At 40.4% G+C, this 17557-nt stretch overlaps 2 protein-coding genes across 2 annotated transcripts; one reads left to right on the top strand and one right to left on the bottom strand.

Moving 5' to 3' along the window:
• Positions 1–495: 495 nt before the first annotated feature.
• Positions 496–8794, bottom strand: LOC310984666 (MAU2 chromatid cohesion factor homolog). The gene is made up of 18 exons (XM_083969949.1): positions 8545–8794; positions 8136–8219; positions 7841–7936; positions 7579–7673; positions 6867–6894; positions 6501–6656; positions 6202–6348; positions 5149–5239; positions 4904–5007; positions 4630–4707; positions 4049–4114; positions 3857–3940; positions 3470–3519; positions 3286–3363; positions 3086–3197; positions 2269–2359; positions 1948–2075; positions 496–1802 (listed from the first exon to the last, which is right to left on the bottom strand). Exons 1-18 carry the CDS (start codon positions 8776–8778, stop codon positions 1728–1730), a joined length of 1797 nt encoding a protein of 598 aa, XP_083826075.1. The 5' UTR covers positions 8779–8794; the 3' UTR covers positions 496–1727.
• An 882-nt stretch (positions 8795–9676) lies between these two features.
• Positions 9677–16981, top strand: LOC310985181 (mitochondrial coenzyme A transporter SLC25A42-like). The gene is made up of 8 exons (XM_083970687.1): positions 9677–10009; positions 10425–10588; positions 11697–11808; positions 12036–12061; positions 13587–13753; positions 14247–14363; positions 15430–15581; positions 15703–16981. Exons 2-8 carry the CDS (start codon positions 10502–10504, stop codon positions 16026–16028), a joined length of 987 nt encoding a protein of 328 aa, XP_083826813.1. The 5' UTR covers positions 9677–10009; positions 10425–10501; the 3' UTR covers positions 16029–16981.
• The last annotated feature ends 576 nt before the right edge of the window (positions 16982–17557 follow it).

The following is a 17557-nucleotide window of genomic DNA, read 5'->3' as shown; positions in this document are numbered from 1 at the left end:
GATGTAATCGCTGAAAAAGTCATATACTGATTTGGTACATTGCAGTCACTGACATTTATGTAGTACATTTTCTCCATAAGTAGGTTGTTTACAGTAAATGTGCATGTATAGAAAGTTAAATATATTACAGAGGAGTCCTATAAATAACTACAGCACACACTTAGCAGTGTGGATGATCTAGCACCACCTTACGACTGCTTATAGACATGCTCACCACCAAGTCTTAGTGTAACTACCACAGTAGTTAGCGCCTAATGCAACTGGTACTCAGTTTCTTTCACTGTTTTGTAGTGTTTACCTTGTCACCAAGAGTAGAATGGGTGGATCAGTTTGGCTTGTGAGTGTTTGCATACTTATGTGTGGAGATATCTCTTGTGCATACAAGCGCTAAACCAGCTTAAACATGAATACCAACATAACTGTTATCTAAGTAAAACAGAGAGCAGTTAATTACAAACTTTCAATCATATTTTATTGGAAAATTATTGAAAACAATGTAAGCATTAAAAACATAGGCATTGGATAGAATATGGCTAGTACTCAAGCTTAAACTGTGTCCTTACAGAGTGCCTTAAATACCAAGCATTGAGATTTCTACATAGGATAGCTAAAAATACATATCACACTTTACTAAATTGACTTTATAAAAAAGTCACTGTACAATAAAGGTTCAACAAGTGATGAATCTATACAAACATACTGTAAAGAAACAATTTAGTAGATCTATCAAGACAAATTAAAATATAACAAAATAAAATAAATTCACTTTTTGAATATCTGAAGATTATTGTGAGCTCCAAAAGTCTAAAGACGATTTGTAAAAATTAATACATCAACAGGGATTCATATATTATGGAACTTCAAAAAATACATCAGATAAATGTGTGTGTGTTTTTTAACAGGTATGTGGCAAACCTCAGACAACAAATGATAAAAAAAAAAAAAAAAAAATCTGAGTGATTTAACGTTGCTCATTGACAGACCCAACAGAGGCATCTTCTGGTCAAAGAAAGAACTGCACACAGTTTATTGTGCACTGTCCCAAAGTAATACACTGCCAACTGTTCAACTGATTATTCTGTGAAAATATATTACAAGAGGTCTCTATTTTTTTCTAATATGGATTTTGTGCAAAAATTATCTACCAAGAATTTATTGTTAGAAACCCAGGTCAGAAACTATTGTACAGGGAGTCCAGATCAGTAACTTCCATGCATGAAAAGAAAAACAGCATCCATACAAAAAAAGGCAAGATGTAAAATATTTACCAACAGTTACAAAAATATCAACATGAATAAATTAATTTCTTCTACATTTCTTTACTCCCTGCCTGTCTACCCCCACTGTTTTTCCAACAAATGGAAAAGAAACCTGTCGAATGTAGAGAGGGATTCTCTATATCAGAGGGCAAAGAAACCCTACAAGTCGCTGCGTGTCCTTCACTACTCTAATCAAGAGTCCCACCCTGCCCCTACGCCCTGTGAGCATCCATGCCATCAGGGAGGATGAAATACATGAACAACAGTAGTTGTAATTAAAAATGTAATAGCAGACAATCAGGAAGCAATCTTGAGAAGCTAATAAAGAGAAGGCTTGAAGTATGTAACCTGTTAAAATCCTCTCAAACCTCAGCTACAGTGGTCTGATAGCAGGCTGTTAGGCATCAGTCTGTTGCTTGTGGTAATGTACCAGCTACTGTGATATGCGAGAAGAAGACAGGAGGTTCCTCATAGCAGGCTTGCGAGGCTGGTGGTGGGGCCGTTCTGGGCTTGGATCTGGACAGGAGGAGGGCCATCGGTCCACTGAAAAACAGAGATAAACACTGTTATCTCAGCTCTACAGCGCACAGATACAGAGGATACAGCATAATGAAGTCTGATATGTAAATCCAATATGGCAAGAGATAATGGTGAGTGATGATGGGGGAATTTGATCTGTGTGACGTACACTGATGAGGTTATGCTCGGGGAGGCTGCACGCTGCGATGTGGTCCTGCAGCAGCTGCTGGGAGAAGTTCTGGTGCATCTGGGCCGCTTCGTGGGCGTCCATAGTGTTCCCAAGGGCCTTGTTCAAGTCTGCAAGCACAACACATGGTCCAAATCTACCTTGACACACAGCTTGTAGCGTGAGAGTAAAGATTTTGTGCTTCAGATGTGATGTGTAAAAGGTCGGGTCATGTTTATGCCTACATTAAATAGTTTCAAGTGGCCAAACCCAAGAGCATAAACAGTGGTTTCACAAGATAAGGTGAAGGAGGCCATTATCTACCTTTCAACAGCGCTGAAGACCAGAGTTGAACAGACATGTCGGGGATCTTGCTGGCCAGCTGCATGGCAGGTACAACCATGTTGTTGCTTTCCTGAAGGAGGAGAAGAGGGCGGTTTCAAATCAAACAATCAAAAAAAGTGGAAACAGCACCGACAGGGTTCCTTCTTTTTGAACACCGTTGGGTTCTGAAGTCTGTACGCTGCTTCAAACAGAGCCTCACGATGTTATCATGCTGCCTCCCTGTCAGTCTTTTGCTTAGTCATTTTACGTGAGCATGAGAATTAAAAGACCCATTTTACCCGTCCCACCTGCAGTGCTGCCCTAACATCACCTGTGACACATGAAAACTAATTTCTCTGTGACTCAGCTCTCTTGAGTCGGCTTCATTAACTGGTGCTGCGACATGCTGCTATTCATTATATTTCTGTATCAACCAACAGTTAACTGCAGGAGCTCACACTGGGATATGAGGCCTGTGTAAATGCAGTTCTGTTGGAGTTCACAGATTTATGAAAAAACCTAAGAACAGAATAATTCATCAGTTAACAGTTCTTCTATGTCGGGAAGAATGTATAAATGGTTTTATAAATGAGGCCCCAGTTGCACAACAACAGGGTAAACAAGAACAGACTGGATAAGCTGAACATTTTGTCTTACGTCGTTATCCGACAATTAAATGAGATAAGGAAAAATGTTTTGCACTGGTTGTTATGACACCAGCTGCAAACACTCGATTCAAAGGCCTTATAGTGTAAATTGAATATAAAATTGAATTAAACGCAAACTACTGGCCAATTTGTCATGTATTAAGTCTTACTCTGTGGTTCCCCAGAACGTAGAAGATGTGGCCCAGCAGAACCAGAGAGCAGGCAGTCAGTCTGTTCAGATCCTCAGCATTAGACATCTTCAGGGTTTCCCTAAGGAAACGTCTGCAACACAAAAAAAAACATAAATATGTATGAGTGCGAGGTGGACCTGTAGGTGTGTTTGCATGAGTCTGTTTATATTTTGTCATACTTGGCCTCATTGTAGCGTCCTTGAAAGAAGGACAGGAGTCCCCTGATGTAGAAGGCTGCAGCACGGAGGCAGTGGGAGCTGAATCAAAGATAAAGACCAAGTTGTTTGAACAAAAATGGTCACTATTATTTACTGCATTGGACTGCATATAGACATTTAAGCAGCATCTTTTCTCGTTTCTTACCTTACTGGGAAGTTGTGGTCAGGGTTTATTCTCTCTAGGAGGCTGTAAAGCTGCAGAACAAACACAAATGTAATATTTTAAAAGAGATGTTAGTGTCATTTGTCCAAGGATACTTCAAACCCTGTGTGCTTTCTTAGATGTGGATGGCTTAAATTTGGCTATACGTGTAGATAATGGGACATTTTACACATAAACACAAGTGCTCTCTGGTGGACAAACTATGTAATGTCAACAGTCATTTTAGATTACCACAAAAATAAGAGCATTTGACTTCTTGGTTACGACTATCAACAGGATGAACCAAAACCATGGTGCGGTGCACACTGACCACTTCTTTTGGAAGACATTGTCTAATCTATCGACGTGACCCACTGTTACTTTACTGACCTCCTGGTGTCTGTTTCCTTCCCTTATGTAGACACTGGCCAAGTTGGTAACAATGTATGTCCACAGTTCCTGGTGTGTAGTGAGCTGAAACACAAGCAGCGATATGGACATGTTAAAGAACAGAAGAATAGAGGCAGAAATGAGAGAAGTGACAGTACCAGAGGAGATCCAACAAAATCACTGCGTACTCACCCGCAAGGCTGTAGTGAACTGTGCCTCTGCATTATCCATACAGTTCACTGAGATACAGTACAGACCCTGGGAGGAGAGGAACAGGTTAGAGCCACTACTAAAGATGTCAATTTTCATAATTTTACCACTTATATTTGTGCATATTGAGTATTTATGTTCCGCTTGACTTAATTTAGTCCTTTTGAATGTTATTTATTTAATTCTCAATTCATTTTAATATACAAATGTTTGCTTATCAATTCAATAAAAATGTTATGAAACAACTTTCTTAGAGTGGCTGACACACCAACTGTCTCTTTAACATTTGGTTATTTACTGATGAGGTTTCTTAAAAGTATGTTCATTTAAGGTCATAGTATTTTGAACAATAAAACCTTTGTTATGAATGTAGGTTGACTTGAAGATTCAAGACAATTTCTTTTAATGTAAAAAAAAAAAAAAACAACAACAACAACCAAATAAAATTAGAAATATTTCATAATCACACTTGTTCTGATTACAGAGAAAACAAACAAACAGTTTTCAATGAACTTCTGACAAGCTCAGAGATGTGAAAGACAGTTTGGGGTTAAAATACTCACTAGAAGCGTGTGAAGTTGAGCAGCATGGTTGGTGAATAACCTGGGGGACTGCTGGCACAGCTGACACACCTGCGAGATCTGTGCAGACAGAACAGAGAGCCAGTGTTCACTTGCACATGCTCATTCAAGCACTCAAATTGATGCACTCTTTTCAAATGCTGCAATACTGAGCTCTTGATGCAGCTGGAGTTTGCCAGAGTGTATCCTCTGCACCATGCCACAAATTAAGAACAACAAAACCCAGTAACTGACCATGAAAACAGAAACAACATACCTCTTGTAACGCAGTGGCCTTGTGGCCCGTGACGAGTCGACACATGATAATGTGCTCCAGTAGAATGACTTGAAAGGTAGAGAGGATGGGGCTGCAGTCCAACACTGAAACACGTAGAGAAAATTAAATCAAATGGAGCAAGGATAAAGAAATAAGTGGTGTAAATGGGTTTTACTGCTCAAAAAGAACCGTTACTCAGTTACTTTTTTTGTGATGATTTATTTTAGAAAGCTTAGAGAACTCACTTTTTAGTTTCTCTAGTTGCATAAGGGCCTTGTCTGTGTACTTCTGGGCTTTTTCCAGATAGCCTGCTTGCATGGAGTGCATGACTGTCACCTGAAAAATGAAAATAAAGACCATACATGTAATACCGTACACCAATTCCTACCCAAGAAAATGTTAAATGAAAACCTTTGTAAGCCCTATGGTGTAAATATGCATCATATGATTTTATAGAGGTGAAGGGTGGCTAAATCCGCACCTGCACTCACCTCCCAACTTTCAAGACAATGTTAAAAACACACCTTTTTAAATCAGCTTTTAATACATAATTTCTGTGTGTGTTTTATATTGTTCTCTATGTTTTATACTGTCTCTGCTGCTTTTAATTGAATGTCTTGTGTTCTTAACTGCATTTATTGTATGTAAAGTGTCTTTGAGCTTTTGGAAAAGCGCTTATAAATAAAATTTATTATTATTATTATAAATCTTTGTCTTACTGATTCACTGCCATTGTGTCAAGCTGCTCATGAGGATAACACAAAGAGCCTGACCCACTGTGCCATTCTTTAATGCTTGATTATACGTTTTCTATCAATTACTAACAACATTGAGAGGTTTATAATTTCAAAGATTTGTTACTGATCTAAAAACAAGGATTTTTGACACACAAATGATGATCAGTATGATCACAACTAACAGAGAGGGAAAAAATTAAAGGTGTTCAGAAATGGCCGTTTGTCCTGTTTGTGGCGCCTCCTTCAAGTTTTCACGAGTTGCTGCACGAGTTTACCCAAGTAAGGAAAACGAATTTGATTGGTCGTTGTCGAGCAGGCGGGATATTCAATGTTTGGGGCGAGACCGAGCTCGGTGTGTGTGTGTGTGTCTCAGGCGTTTGATTGACGGATGACGGATCCAATAGCATTGGCTGACGAATCGTGACGTGAAAAAAAAAAAAATACTACCCCACTTTCATCCTGGGTTTACTCGAAAATAGAATTTTGCACCAAGTTTGGGCTACATCGTCTGATAGATGAGTTATTATTGAGACAGAGGAAGAGGGAGGGAAGTGTTATTACCAAATAGACAAGGACACACATGTGCTCCTTGGGCAGCCAGTGGAAGAGGTCAGCAGGGTTGCTGGGCAGAATTTCATCATCATGGAGTGTAGAGATGGTCTGGATGCACTGCTGTAGCTGCTTCAGACACGGTTTAACACTTTTGACCTGGCGGGACAAGAACATGATTAACAATTCCCTTTTACCTCGTGGTGGCTGGTCACCATAAGAAACCAATAAATATATAAATTAATAAATACCCTTTAAACCATTACATCTTAATGCTACTTTTTCCACCTCTCCCAGACTGGTTTTCCTACCTGTCCAGCATCCAGGTAGTGTGTGACCTGTAGGACCAGGAAAAAGACCCTGAGGGACTCCTTTTGGATCGGGTTTCCCTGCCAATTTTCTACAATCGTTCCACACAGTGTTAGTAGAGGGTGCACCTCCCCGAGCTTCCTCTCCATTAGCAGCAACTAAAGAAGAAAAATTTGAAAAAGAAGATCCATCACCCCAGTCTACATTTATTTGATTTCAACATCAGTAGTGGCACAATGACTGTTGTTTATATACACATGTTACTGTGCCATTGGTGTACAATCATTCACATAAAAATGAAACAAAAATCTAAGCTTCAATACTATTTTAGTAACAGCACAAATAATGTGAAGTATAAAAAGACTCACCATTCCTTTACTAAGGAGAAACAACGCCCTGAAACAAAACAAAACAAAGCATCAGATCAGGTTTTCCCTGTTAAGGTCTTACATTCAGTAAATATTTGTAAACACTTAGTGTTGCCACAGCTGCATTGGTGGTGAGGGTGCACCAGAGTGTATTAAAATGTCAAGGACAGTATCATGTCTAAATGCGAGTTCTCAGAGCTGGGGCGATATGTTTACAAAAGCAACATCTCTCATAGAATGAAATGCATTTGTCTGATCTGTCTGAACCCACAATGAAAAGTCAGGTGTTACTTTACCTACAAGTCAAAGGTTCATTTGCTTAGTAGAAAAACAGAGTGTTGATTGTGTTGAGGGTTGATGTACAATGATGATTTTCTTATATTCTGAGACACATGCATTATTGTAACACGGATACTGGGATTGAGAAGTCAGCAATAAAGCAGACTTGCTGCCCAAGAGTCCACCATTTACTATCTGTATCTGAGATAGCCTTTAAAGGGGCAAACCCTCTCCATGAACACACAGAGGCAAAGGATCTGTGAGGGTGTGATTCACAGACTGTGACTCATACATCTACTTGAGATAGAAACTATTTTGTTTTTCTGAGTTGCATATCCTTGTTGATGTCAAATGGAAGGGGGGGGGGTCATATACATAAATACTATTTAAAACCATTAAATATGCAATCAGGAGTGGATTAAGCGACATTTACCTGGTATATTCTGAGCCCACCACTCGGGCGTACTCAGCTCCAACCCCTAGGAGGTCACATGCTGACACCAAGTCTTTCTCCAGTGTATGAAGTTGCTGAAAGAGACAATACAAACATTGGTGTCTTCATGAACTGAAGCAGAGCAAAAACATTAAAAGTACTAGGAGCATTACTAAACTGAGCTCAACTTATCTTAAATTTAAACCCAAACACTTCTGCATCAGCAACTAAAAGTAAAACACACATTCATAATTATACATACCGCCAACTGGAACAACAATCTGCAGTGCCAGTACGGTGTTTGTTGTGAAATCTGGATGGCCTTGCGCAGTAGGGGTTTTGCAGAGTCCACCAGATTCTGAAAATTAATCACATGAATCAATAATCTATAGCAAATTAACAACGTTCATCCTACCCTGCATGCAATTAACCAATTTTAGTACCCTGTCGATTTCACTCCATGCTAAGAAGTGGTGACTGTCCGTAACTTAGCTAAGCAGACGCCACTTAGACCTGAGGAAAACAATGCATGTTAACGTTGTGTAGAGAGGTTTTACCTGTTGGCAGAAGAGTTCAGACAAAATGCTGGCAGCTTCAAATTTGACATCTTCAAACTGCGGGACTTGTTGCGATATAAACCACTGCAAAACAAAAGATGGAAAATATTAGCGGCGTCATAGCAGTGTGTTTGCAATCTTTATGAAGCAGTAATAATCCCATACAGCGGCTTATTTGATTAACACTACCGAAACAACGAAAGCGGCCGTGTCGGGACGAATACTAAACAATACAGCTGACTAAATAAATGCTAACTAATGCAATATTTTCACTTCTTCCTAAATGTAGCCTTCCTGAATGGGTAGCTATTTAGAGACTTCCGCCGTTCGCTGTTTTTGCTGCCTGCGGCCTACAGCCCTCCGCTTCTCCGCCGCATCCCCGCTCTTTCCCAGATCAAACCTCCCTCACCGCTTTCTCCAGGTGGCTGCGGGCCAGCTCGCTGTTCTTGGTGTGGTGGTAGAGCACCGAGCCCAGCTGGAGATGTGTCCGGGCCTCGATCCTCTGCGGAGGCTTAAACTGAAACACGGCCTGTAAGCAGTGCACACAGAGTCGGATTTTGGGTGGACTGGAGGTTCGGAAATGCTCCGCAAAGCCGAGTAGGGCGAGGTACCAGCGCTCCGGGGCCTCTACGTTTGACGCCATTTTCCCCCACAACAACAAGTTTTTCAGCGCTATAGCCAGACTCACGGGTTGCCAGGTTTGGTCAGTCAGGTAAAACCATCAGCGAGAGCGTATAACGACCCTAATGCATACCATGTGTTTGTTCACCTTCTTTATACATTTAAGATTGACTATGTAGTGTAACATTGCTATGACACGTATGTTAATTAATTATTTATTCATTTGAGAGGGACAATGCCTAAAAATATGACCGGTATTTAACAAAAAAGAAAGAAAGAAAGTTTAGTCTGCAAATGCAATGGATAAACTGAACCGTGACATTGAGCATCTTCAAGGGCTACAGCTCTTTATTGTGAAGTGCTTAGAGTAATTCATATCTTGTGAATTACTTTCACAACTCAGAGCTGCAGCTAACCGCAGTACAGTTGGTCATGCATAAACATGAACCTAACAAATTTGCTAGACCTGCAGATGAAGGAAATTGATCGTCAAAACTTTTGATAATCACCCATTTAAATAAGTTATAAGATTAAAATGCCTTCAATCTCCATTTCTGGCCTTTTAAATGTGAAGAACTGCTTCTTCATATGGGTTGATAACTTTGGCTTTTACACTGGTGGTCAGACAAACCAAACAATTAGAATTAGAAATGTTACTTTGGTAAATTGTAATGTGTATTATTTTTTATTTATGAATGATAGCTGTTTGTGCGGAGACTGTTCTGAATAAAAGTTCTGCATGTAAGACAAAGTATTGAAAAGAAAACCGTCAAATTTGTGAGATAACATGTAGTCCAGGTTGGTTGTACATGATCATCAAACCTGGCAACCCAATGTTGTAGATAAACCCGCGAGATTTCATCCAAATGTCGGGATTAGCTTGTGGGTATTGTAGTCCAAAATACAGACTACGCTGTCCCACTTTCTTAAAGACCTTGAACAGCCCAAACAATCCTGTGCGTAGAGTCAGGCAGCAGATCTGAGCAGAACGTCCTCGAAAGGCGTGGGATATAAATACACAACGCACTCAGCTGCAGCTGGACACCTGTCCTTCACAATCATCTTCTAGACGTGTACAACGTGAAAAGACGTGCGAAAACACCGCAGCGTGGGGGCAAGTAACAGCGACTGACTGAACAGCAGCCTTCAGCGAGCAAACAAGAAATGTGTGCAAGAATCTGCAGGCAGACTGGAGACTGATATAACACATCGAAAATCTGTCAACACGGAGCCCTTTGAAAACACCACAGAAGGTAACAACATGCAGCATTTAATCACAGATTTAACCGCACCAGGCCTGTCTATTTATTTCTTGTGCTGTCTTTGAAGTATCAGTCGCAGTTTATTTGTATGAGGTGTGGTCATTAAGTTATTATTTTTACTCATTCAGGAAACCGAAAAGTGGGTCATTGTAATGAATGACTAAATGTTATCAGTGTGTTTAGTCACATGCTGGAGAATAACGATGGATTGGTTTTTGGTAATGCAATACCCTGTTTACAAGCCTGGCAGTGTTTTGTGTGGGGGTATGGGCGTGCGTGCAAGAACGCACTCTCTTTATGGTGAAGATACATAGGGGGCAGTACGACACGCGGGGCTGTTGTTTACTTAGGCCAGCTGTCTTTTTTGTGCAAGACACATTATGTTTTCCTACAATGTCATCTGCAGCGTGTTTTCCTGGATGAGTGGCTGATTGATTGACTGACTGACTGACTTACCGCCTTGGTATTCCGTGAAGGGCACACATGGCCCACCGTGTGCACGACCATCCGAGCCGCCTGCCTGTGGCCCAGGCCACGGTGCTGGCTCTGCCACCCTCCAGCCAAGCAAAGGTGACTACCATGATTATGACTTATTCTCAAGAAATGCTTCAACACAAAGGATACAACGTGGCACCTGTTCTGACGTGTTGGAGCAGTTTGGGCATGAGCTGTTTTGTCAAGTTGTTGTGGGACTACATTTTTTCTTGACCCTGTTAAAAGCCTGTCTGTCCGCCTGTCACTCACGCAAATGGCAAATGCATAAAGAGAACAGAAGTTCCTTTGAGAAACTGTTGCATTGTCGCCTTGTGATATAATTTGTTTGTAATCAGTCATAAAACCCACCATACTGTGTGACTGTCAGGGTCTGCTCAGTGTCCTCGGGCTGTTGTTGTGAAATGCAGAGGGGCTTTTTCCTGGTAGCCAATTGTATTCATAGTTAGAAGGACATGCCTCTTCCTAGTGCGTTGCTGTAAATAGCAGGGAGGTGCCTGCTAATCTAAAGCTGGCCTTACTTGCAGTAAGTAGCATTGAATAATAGGAAACCTAACCCATGTTTACTCCATTTAATTACATGTTTATATGTGGGGGGTTTTCATAACATGGAATTCAAGATATCACCAGTGCCTTATTTATGTCAAATTTTACAATACAGTTACCTGAAGTTGATCTCAGTAAATATATGTAGATGGGTAAACTGACTGATTATATGATAAGTTGTAGTAATTAGACCTATTCAAACCCTCAGTGTTTCCCCTCTTTTCTGTTCAAGGTTGTGAAACATGTTATTCGTGCCAGATTCTCTTGTTATCAGTCAGTGGAATTGTTTATTGGGTTCAACTGTCCCTACAGCTGAAGGAGTGTTCATATATGCACACGTGCGCGCGCGCACGCACACACACACACACACACACGCACATAAACACATACGTAAATGGTCCTGCTTCAGTGAAACACATGTTGGCTTTATCTTTTGCAATTCTGTCACAAACAGTTGAGTCACTGGCGTTAATCCACGTGCAGATTTCACTGTGAGTGAGAGACATGGGAGTGATGGTGCCAATAAACATGTGGTGGTCTAAACTTGCTTATTCCAGACTTGTCCATACGACAGTATTCACACTGAGGTCAAATGTCTTGTGAAGTAATATTAACGACGTGTATGTGTGTGTACCAACAGGACTTGAGGCCCAGATGGACAGCTCTGGACTCCCTGCTGTGTGGTGCGTTTGCTGGAGCTGTGGCCAAAACGGTCATTGCACCTCTGGATCGGACCAAGATCATTTTCCAAGGCAAGAGTGACACTAAAACTATATTTTTAAATATAAAATATACAGCTAAATAGCCATATATGTGAATTATTATTTTTCTTTACTGTTTTTCTGTTTGCACCAGAGTTTTCACTGACTTTTGTAACTGTTCTTAAGTAATTGCTAATCCTCTTAGTAGATGTTTAGCCTACATGTGAGAGTGTGCTGTTAAACACCGGAGATTCACTGTGTATGTTGTTGTTTCACAGTGTCCTCAAAGAGATTCTCAGCTAAGGTGAGTTCACTCCTCTATCAGGAAATCAATCATTGATTACTTAGTTATTGTGAGGATGCACTGATAGGCTGAAATGATGACAAAAATAATGATTGCAGTTTTGACACAAATTAAGTACAAATACCAAAAAGTTGATGATTAGAGCTCCTCATATGTATATTTTCTTTCATTATGCTTACATTTCAATTAAAGCAGAAGTGAGTGATATATTTGTGTTAATATAAGTCTTAAATAGCCTAGTTATATCTTCCGACAGCAATCACTTACATAGAGTGTTTGGACTGAAACACGGGTCTCTCAGTCCCTCTGCTCTGCTCTGAGCCGAAGAGAAAACATTTATCGTATCCTACAGTTTTTATCCAATGAGGAGAGAGAACGGCATGCAGGGCTGTGTGTGCAGCCAAGGAACGCCGTGAATGTGGTGACGTAGCGACGAGGACTGTTATGGTGCGTTCAAGGAAACTCGTATTTTTCCGACTGTGAAGTGGTACCAGTTCGATCTGGTACGAGTTCACCGGTCGGAAGTTACGAGTGGCCGTTATAGTCATAGATATATATAAGAACTAGATGACTCACCCGCAGCTGTTTCCCAATGACAAAGCGTAGCCAGTACGGCGGCCATCTTGGGACGGGCAACTGTCTCCCTCAGAGCATTAAGCCTATGTTGCATGTTCTGCTATAATGACCACAACTTACTCAGTTTTTGTTCAATTTCAAAACGGTTTGATTTTTTATGAACGTCTATGCAGTTATGATGCAGCATACTTAGAATCACGGATAATTTTAATAATGTATTTTTTTTTGTAAAAGTAACATTATAGTGACATTATGCAAATAGTTAAAGTAATAGCTACATATTGATTTATTTTACACAGAGTTATGAATCGTTTTTTTTAGTGCAGATGACTGGATCACCATCTACTGCACTGTAACTGCAGCCAGAGTCAGAGCAAGTTGCCCGTCCTCATATGGCCGACTGTGAGCTACGCCTGCGTGTAGTCAGATCCACCCCCTTGGTTATAGTGACTTTCACCGGTAAAACAGGTCGGAAAAACACGAGTGGGTTGCCTGGAACGCTACAAAGTCGTAAGTTGTGACTTGAAGCTGTAATTTACGATTTCAAAAGCCTGCCTGGAACGCAGCATTAGCGAAAACGACCGGATCACTCACTTCTGCTTTAATTATAAATGAAGTATTTTTGACCCAGGAAAAACATACAATAACATGATTTACTAATTTTAAGACAACACTTAAATAATCTGACATTTTGTGAATTGGAAAATTAAAGAAAAAAGTGAGTGAATCAATAATGAAAATCATCTTCATTTTCAAGGATGCATGTAGTTAATCAATGTTGTAGTCTTATTTCACATTCTTATTGACACTTACATACAAACTTGTGGTTGTAGACTTAATAATTCAGTGGGAGTATCTTGTGTATATTTTGATGATTAGATGTTTAAAATGTGTGGGACATCTTCTTGTGCTCCTAACCAACACTCTGCACTGTGCATGCTTTACCCAGGAGGCGTTCAGGCTCATTTACTGCACGTACATGAAGGATGGGCTGCTGAGTCTGTGGAGGGGAAACTCTGCCACCATGGTGAGGGTCATGCCCTACGCTGCCATCCAGTTCTGCTCCCACGACCAGTACAAGAAACTCCTGGGGAGCTATTTCGGCTTCCAGGGAAAGTGAGTAACGAAGTTTTCTATCAGTTGTAATGATTTAACTGGGATATGTACTATTTTTTAGAGGTTTTTAGGCATGCTGGTGGTGTAGCTCCATGGACATCAGTGTGGGTCAGTCAAGTGTCATCTTCGACTGAAACAAATCAAAAACAATTGGAGGCATCATCCTGACATTTCTTCCAGAAATTCATGGTTCCTTAAGGATGAATTTTAACTTTTTATCGAGCAATATAATCATCTTAAAATTGCATTTGGTACAATAATCTTGGTTTATGACCAAATCTAATGGCATTCCCACTTTTTGTTAAATGCAAGTATGGAAATGTTAGCATGCTAACATGCTAAACTAAGATTGCGAATATGGTACATTTTGCTGCTAGCATTATCATTGTGAGTGTGCTAAGATACTGATTATACCCCTCAATAAGCAAAAACAATTTAGCTTTATATACACTTGTGTAGCATTTAATTAATTTATTTAATTAATTTGTTTCAGAGCGCTCCCTCCTTTCCCACGTTTCCTGGCTGGTTCTCTGGCCGGCACTACTGCTGCTATGCTAACGTACCCTTTGGATATGGTGCGAGCCCGGATGGCGGTCACCGCCAGAGAAATGTAAGCTCCTGTTGCTGTTGTATTTTCCCATAATACACCCCAGTCCCATTGTTGTCCTTTACATTACAACCAAGGAGACCATCAATGTGAATGGCAGGTTCTAAATGATCTCACAATAACATGTCATATTAGCCCCTGTTACGATAAGATGAAAAAAGATACTGTGCCCACAGTGTTTGTGTTGCGCTATATTTAGCAACTTTCTCATTTGTGTGGCATGACCAATTCAATTACTAAATGGAGCATTAAAAATGATTTTTCAGTTTCAGGAAACAGGTCAGAAACAGTCTGCAAATTAGATTTAGCTAAAGCTAGGTCTGACTGCACTCCAGTTTGCCTTAAGTATAATATCTGTGCAGCTTGTTTTTTATGTTTGTTTTGTAGTTACTGCTAAATGTACATGTTGCCTTCTGAGCATATTATGCTTTTCTATTGAATAATAATTTTAATATGAAAAAGCCGAAGAGTAGAAATGCTGCCTGAAACTAAGGACTTTGTTTCTAAGATGTTGCTGTTTGGTTCAGGGCTGGATCAGTAGCAAAACAGAAAAAAATACCAAGGCACACATCTTGAGGAAAAAATTAAAATGCCTTTATTTAATTATGGGCAGAACATAAAAACAAGCACTTTGCCATTAACCATTACTAGAACAAGGCAGCATATGAGGTCCCCTGCTGTCTTGTTCTGGTTAATGGCTACCTTGGTCTGCCATGGGACAACTGGTGAGTCAGATGTCTTCACCTGTTACCAGTTATCAGACTTGTCTTGGAGTCAGACCGTTGACTTCCTGACAGAGGCTTCCAGCCGCGTCAAAGTCCTTGTTTTCACTATGTTCTGCCCATAATTACAAAATTGCCCTTTTCCCCCTCTAGATGAGTGCAATGGCATTTTTTCTGTTTTTGCTTATAGTTTTAATATATTTGAAGACATGTCAGAAATATTCAGATTTGAGTTGTCTCCTGACCAAATATGTTGTTTCTGTGTTTGGGCAGTGTACACAATGATATAATGGTTTTAACACTGTTGCTAATGTCTTTGTGTTGTCTGCTGCTTCTTTTTCCAACAGGTACAGCAACATCATGCATGTTTTTGTGCGCATTTCCCAAGAGGAAGGTGTGAAGACCCTTTACAGAGGTTTCACTCCTACTATTCTGGGTGTCATCCCATACGCAGGGATCACATTCTTCACATATGAGACCCTCAAGAAGCTGCACTCGGGTAACAAGCTTTTCCTTTTTTGTAAATTCCTACATTCAGTTAAGCAAAGTGGCATTTTAGATATTTCTCTGAAGATGTTAAATGTTGAAGTCTTTCTTTTGTTTTCTTTCACTCACTGTAGAAAAGACGAAGCGATCCCAGCCTTACCCTTACGAGCGCTTGGCCTTTGGCGCCTGCGCAGGCCTGATTGGACAGTCCGCCTCGTACCCTCTGGACGTGGTACGCAGGCGCATGCAGACCGCCGGCGTCACCGGCTCGTCCTACGGCACAATTCTGGGGACCATGCGTGAGATTGTAACGCACGAGGGAGTGGTACGCGGACTATACAAAGGCCTGAGCATGAACTGGCTTAAAGGGCCTGTCGCCGTTGGGATCAGCTTCACCACGTTTGACATCACGCACAGCCTTCTGCTCAAGCTGCATCAGATGAGCTACTCCACCCACTGAATCGATGCGGAGCGACGGAGGGGAAGCGATAAGCACAGACGAGACTGGCATGAGGGCTGAGGTTGTCAAGTCTTTCGTATGGCAATAATAAGTCCGCACTCAGTGTGGGACCGTCCTGCTGCATACTCTCCCGTTCCCTTCAGGAGGAGTGGATGAGCGTGGACGGGAGATGTGTTGTGCACACACAGAAACACTGACTGTATCTCAAACTGAGTGAGGAGACGAAAGTGTCTTTGAATGTTTTTTCACACAACCACAACTTTGTTTTGAAAATCATGGTACTGTCAATTTGGCTCAAGTGATTTACAGTGAATTACCACAGTTTTGTTTTTCATAGATGAATATGTTTGTGTTGATAATTTGACGCTTGCACTTTATTAGACCCAGAGAGAGAGAGAGAACTGTTCAATCAGTTGTGTTGCTTTGAATGTGAATTTTATTTTTGTCAAATTTTTTTCCCCCCTTTTTGATTATTTCAAATAACCAATCATGCAGGAAGTATGATTTGTACCTGGCAACAAAAGGGGTGATTATGCAATTTGTTTTTAAGTTTGAATTTTTATGATGGTGCCAATGTGGATTTAACTGAAATTGATGGAACAAATGATTGTAGGAGGGTGATCATGTCAGCAGGACTGCACAGTTTCACTGTCCATCCAGCACTATGGTGGTATATGGTATTATAATGTCTAATACATGAAGGTTGATCAAATATGAGAGATAAATATAAATAATATAGATTTGGCTTATATATGAATGGTTATGATGATTTCATTTTTATACTGTGCTTGTGTGTGGATTCTATCATCTCAATATGCCGAAGCACTGATCTGAGTTTTCATGTTGAGTAAATAATAATCATACTTTAACTGCTTATACAGTATATCCAAAGATGTAAGTTTGCAGTTGTTCCCAGCATAACTGACCATGCAATAAAGAGTCCATACAAAACACTGAGCAACTGGATCATTTTGTCCACTTGAGGGCGCCATGTGATAAGCAAATGTTACATCACCATCAGTGACATTAAAGAGCTGACCGAAATTTCACATTGATACTTATTTAGATGAAAGACTTTCATTTTTTTTATTTAGGCACACATGAATTCATTCAGCATTCAAATGTACAACCACAGAGTGTAGCTGAAAAATAACTGAGTTAATGAAAATACTTCATCACAAAGGTTTAATGCATCTGTGTTTTGCACCTTTTTCTGCTGAAACAAGTGAAGTAGGATTAAAAATAGAAAATCAAATAGCAATAAATAGAATAACAATATTCAAATACATCCATAGTATCTGCTTAGGTACACATCATGCAGTCTATGGTACACATGCAAAAACTACCCGCTTCATTAATCATTTCTGACCTACATGTGTGTGACACTACCTGTCCCTTCTTTTGCAGTAGATGGCAGCATTGAGTCGCTTTTCCTCTCTGAGGGTCCTGGACCATGATGGAGGTTAGGCTCTGATCACCTCATGGCCTGAACTTGACCTGCCCTCTGCTCACTGACACACTCTTATTGC

Source organism: Trachurus trachurus, assembly GCF_905171665.1.
Source record: "Trachurus trachurus genome assembly, chromosome: 4".
Taxonomy (NCBI): domain Eukaryota; kingdom Metazoa; phylum Chordata; class Actinopteri; order Carangiformes; family Carangidae; genus Trachurus; species Trachurus trachurus.
Note: the sequence above shows the minus strand (reverse complement) of the source record. Positions and strands in the feature narration are given on the sequence as shown.

Bases quoted from the DNA above. Each gene is read 5' to 3' on its own strand.
- LOC310984666 (XM_083969949.1), bottom strand. From the start codon at position 8,778: ATGGCGTCAAACGTAGAGGCCCCGGAGCGCTGGTACCTCGCCCTACTC. The intron at 8,220-8,544 runs GTGAGGGAGGTT...TTTGTTTTGCAG, and splicing joins GCAGCCACCTGGAGAAAGCG to TGGTTTATATCGCAACAAGT. The intron at 4,708-4,903 runs GTATGTTGTTTC...CTGTCTGCACAG, and splicing joins AGGCCACTGCGTTACAAGAG to ATCTCGCAGGTGTGTCAGCT.
- LOC310985181 (XM_083970687.1), top strand. From the start codon at position 10,502: ATGGCCCACCGTGTGCACGACCATCCGAGCCGCCTGCCTGTGGCCCAG. The intron at 10,589-11,696 runs GTGACTACCATG...GTGTACCAACAG, and splicing joins CACCCTCCAGCCAAGCAAAG to GACTTGAGGCCCAGATGGAC. The intron at 13,754-14,246 runs GTGAGTAACGAA...AATTTGTTTCAG, and splicing joins TATTTCGGCTTCCAGGGAAA to AGCGCTCCCTCCTTTCCCAC.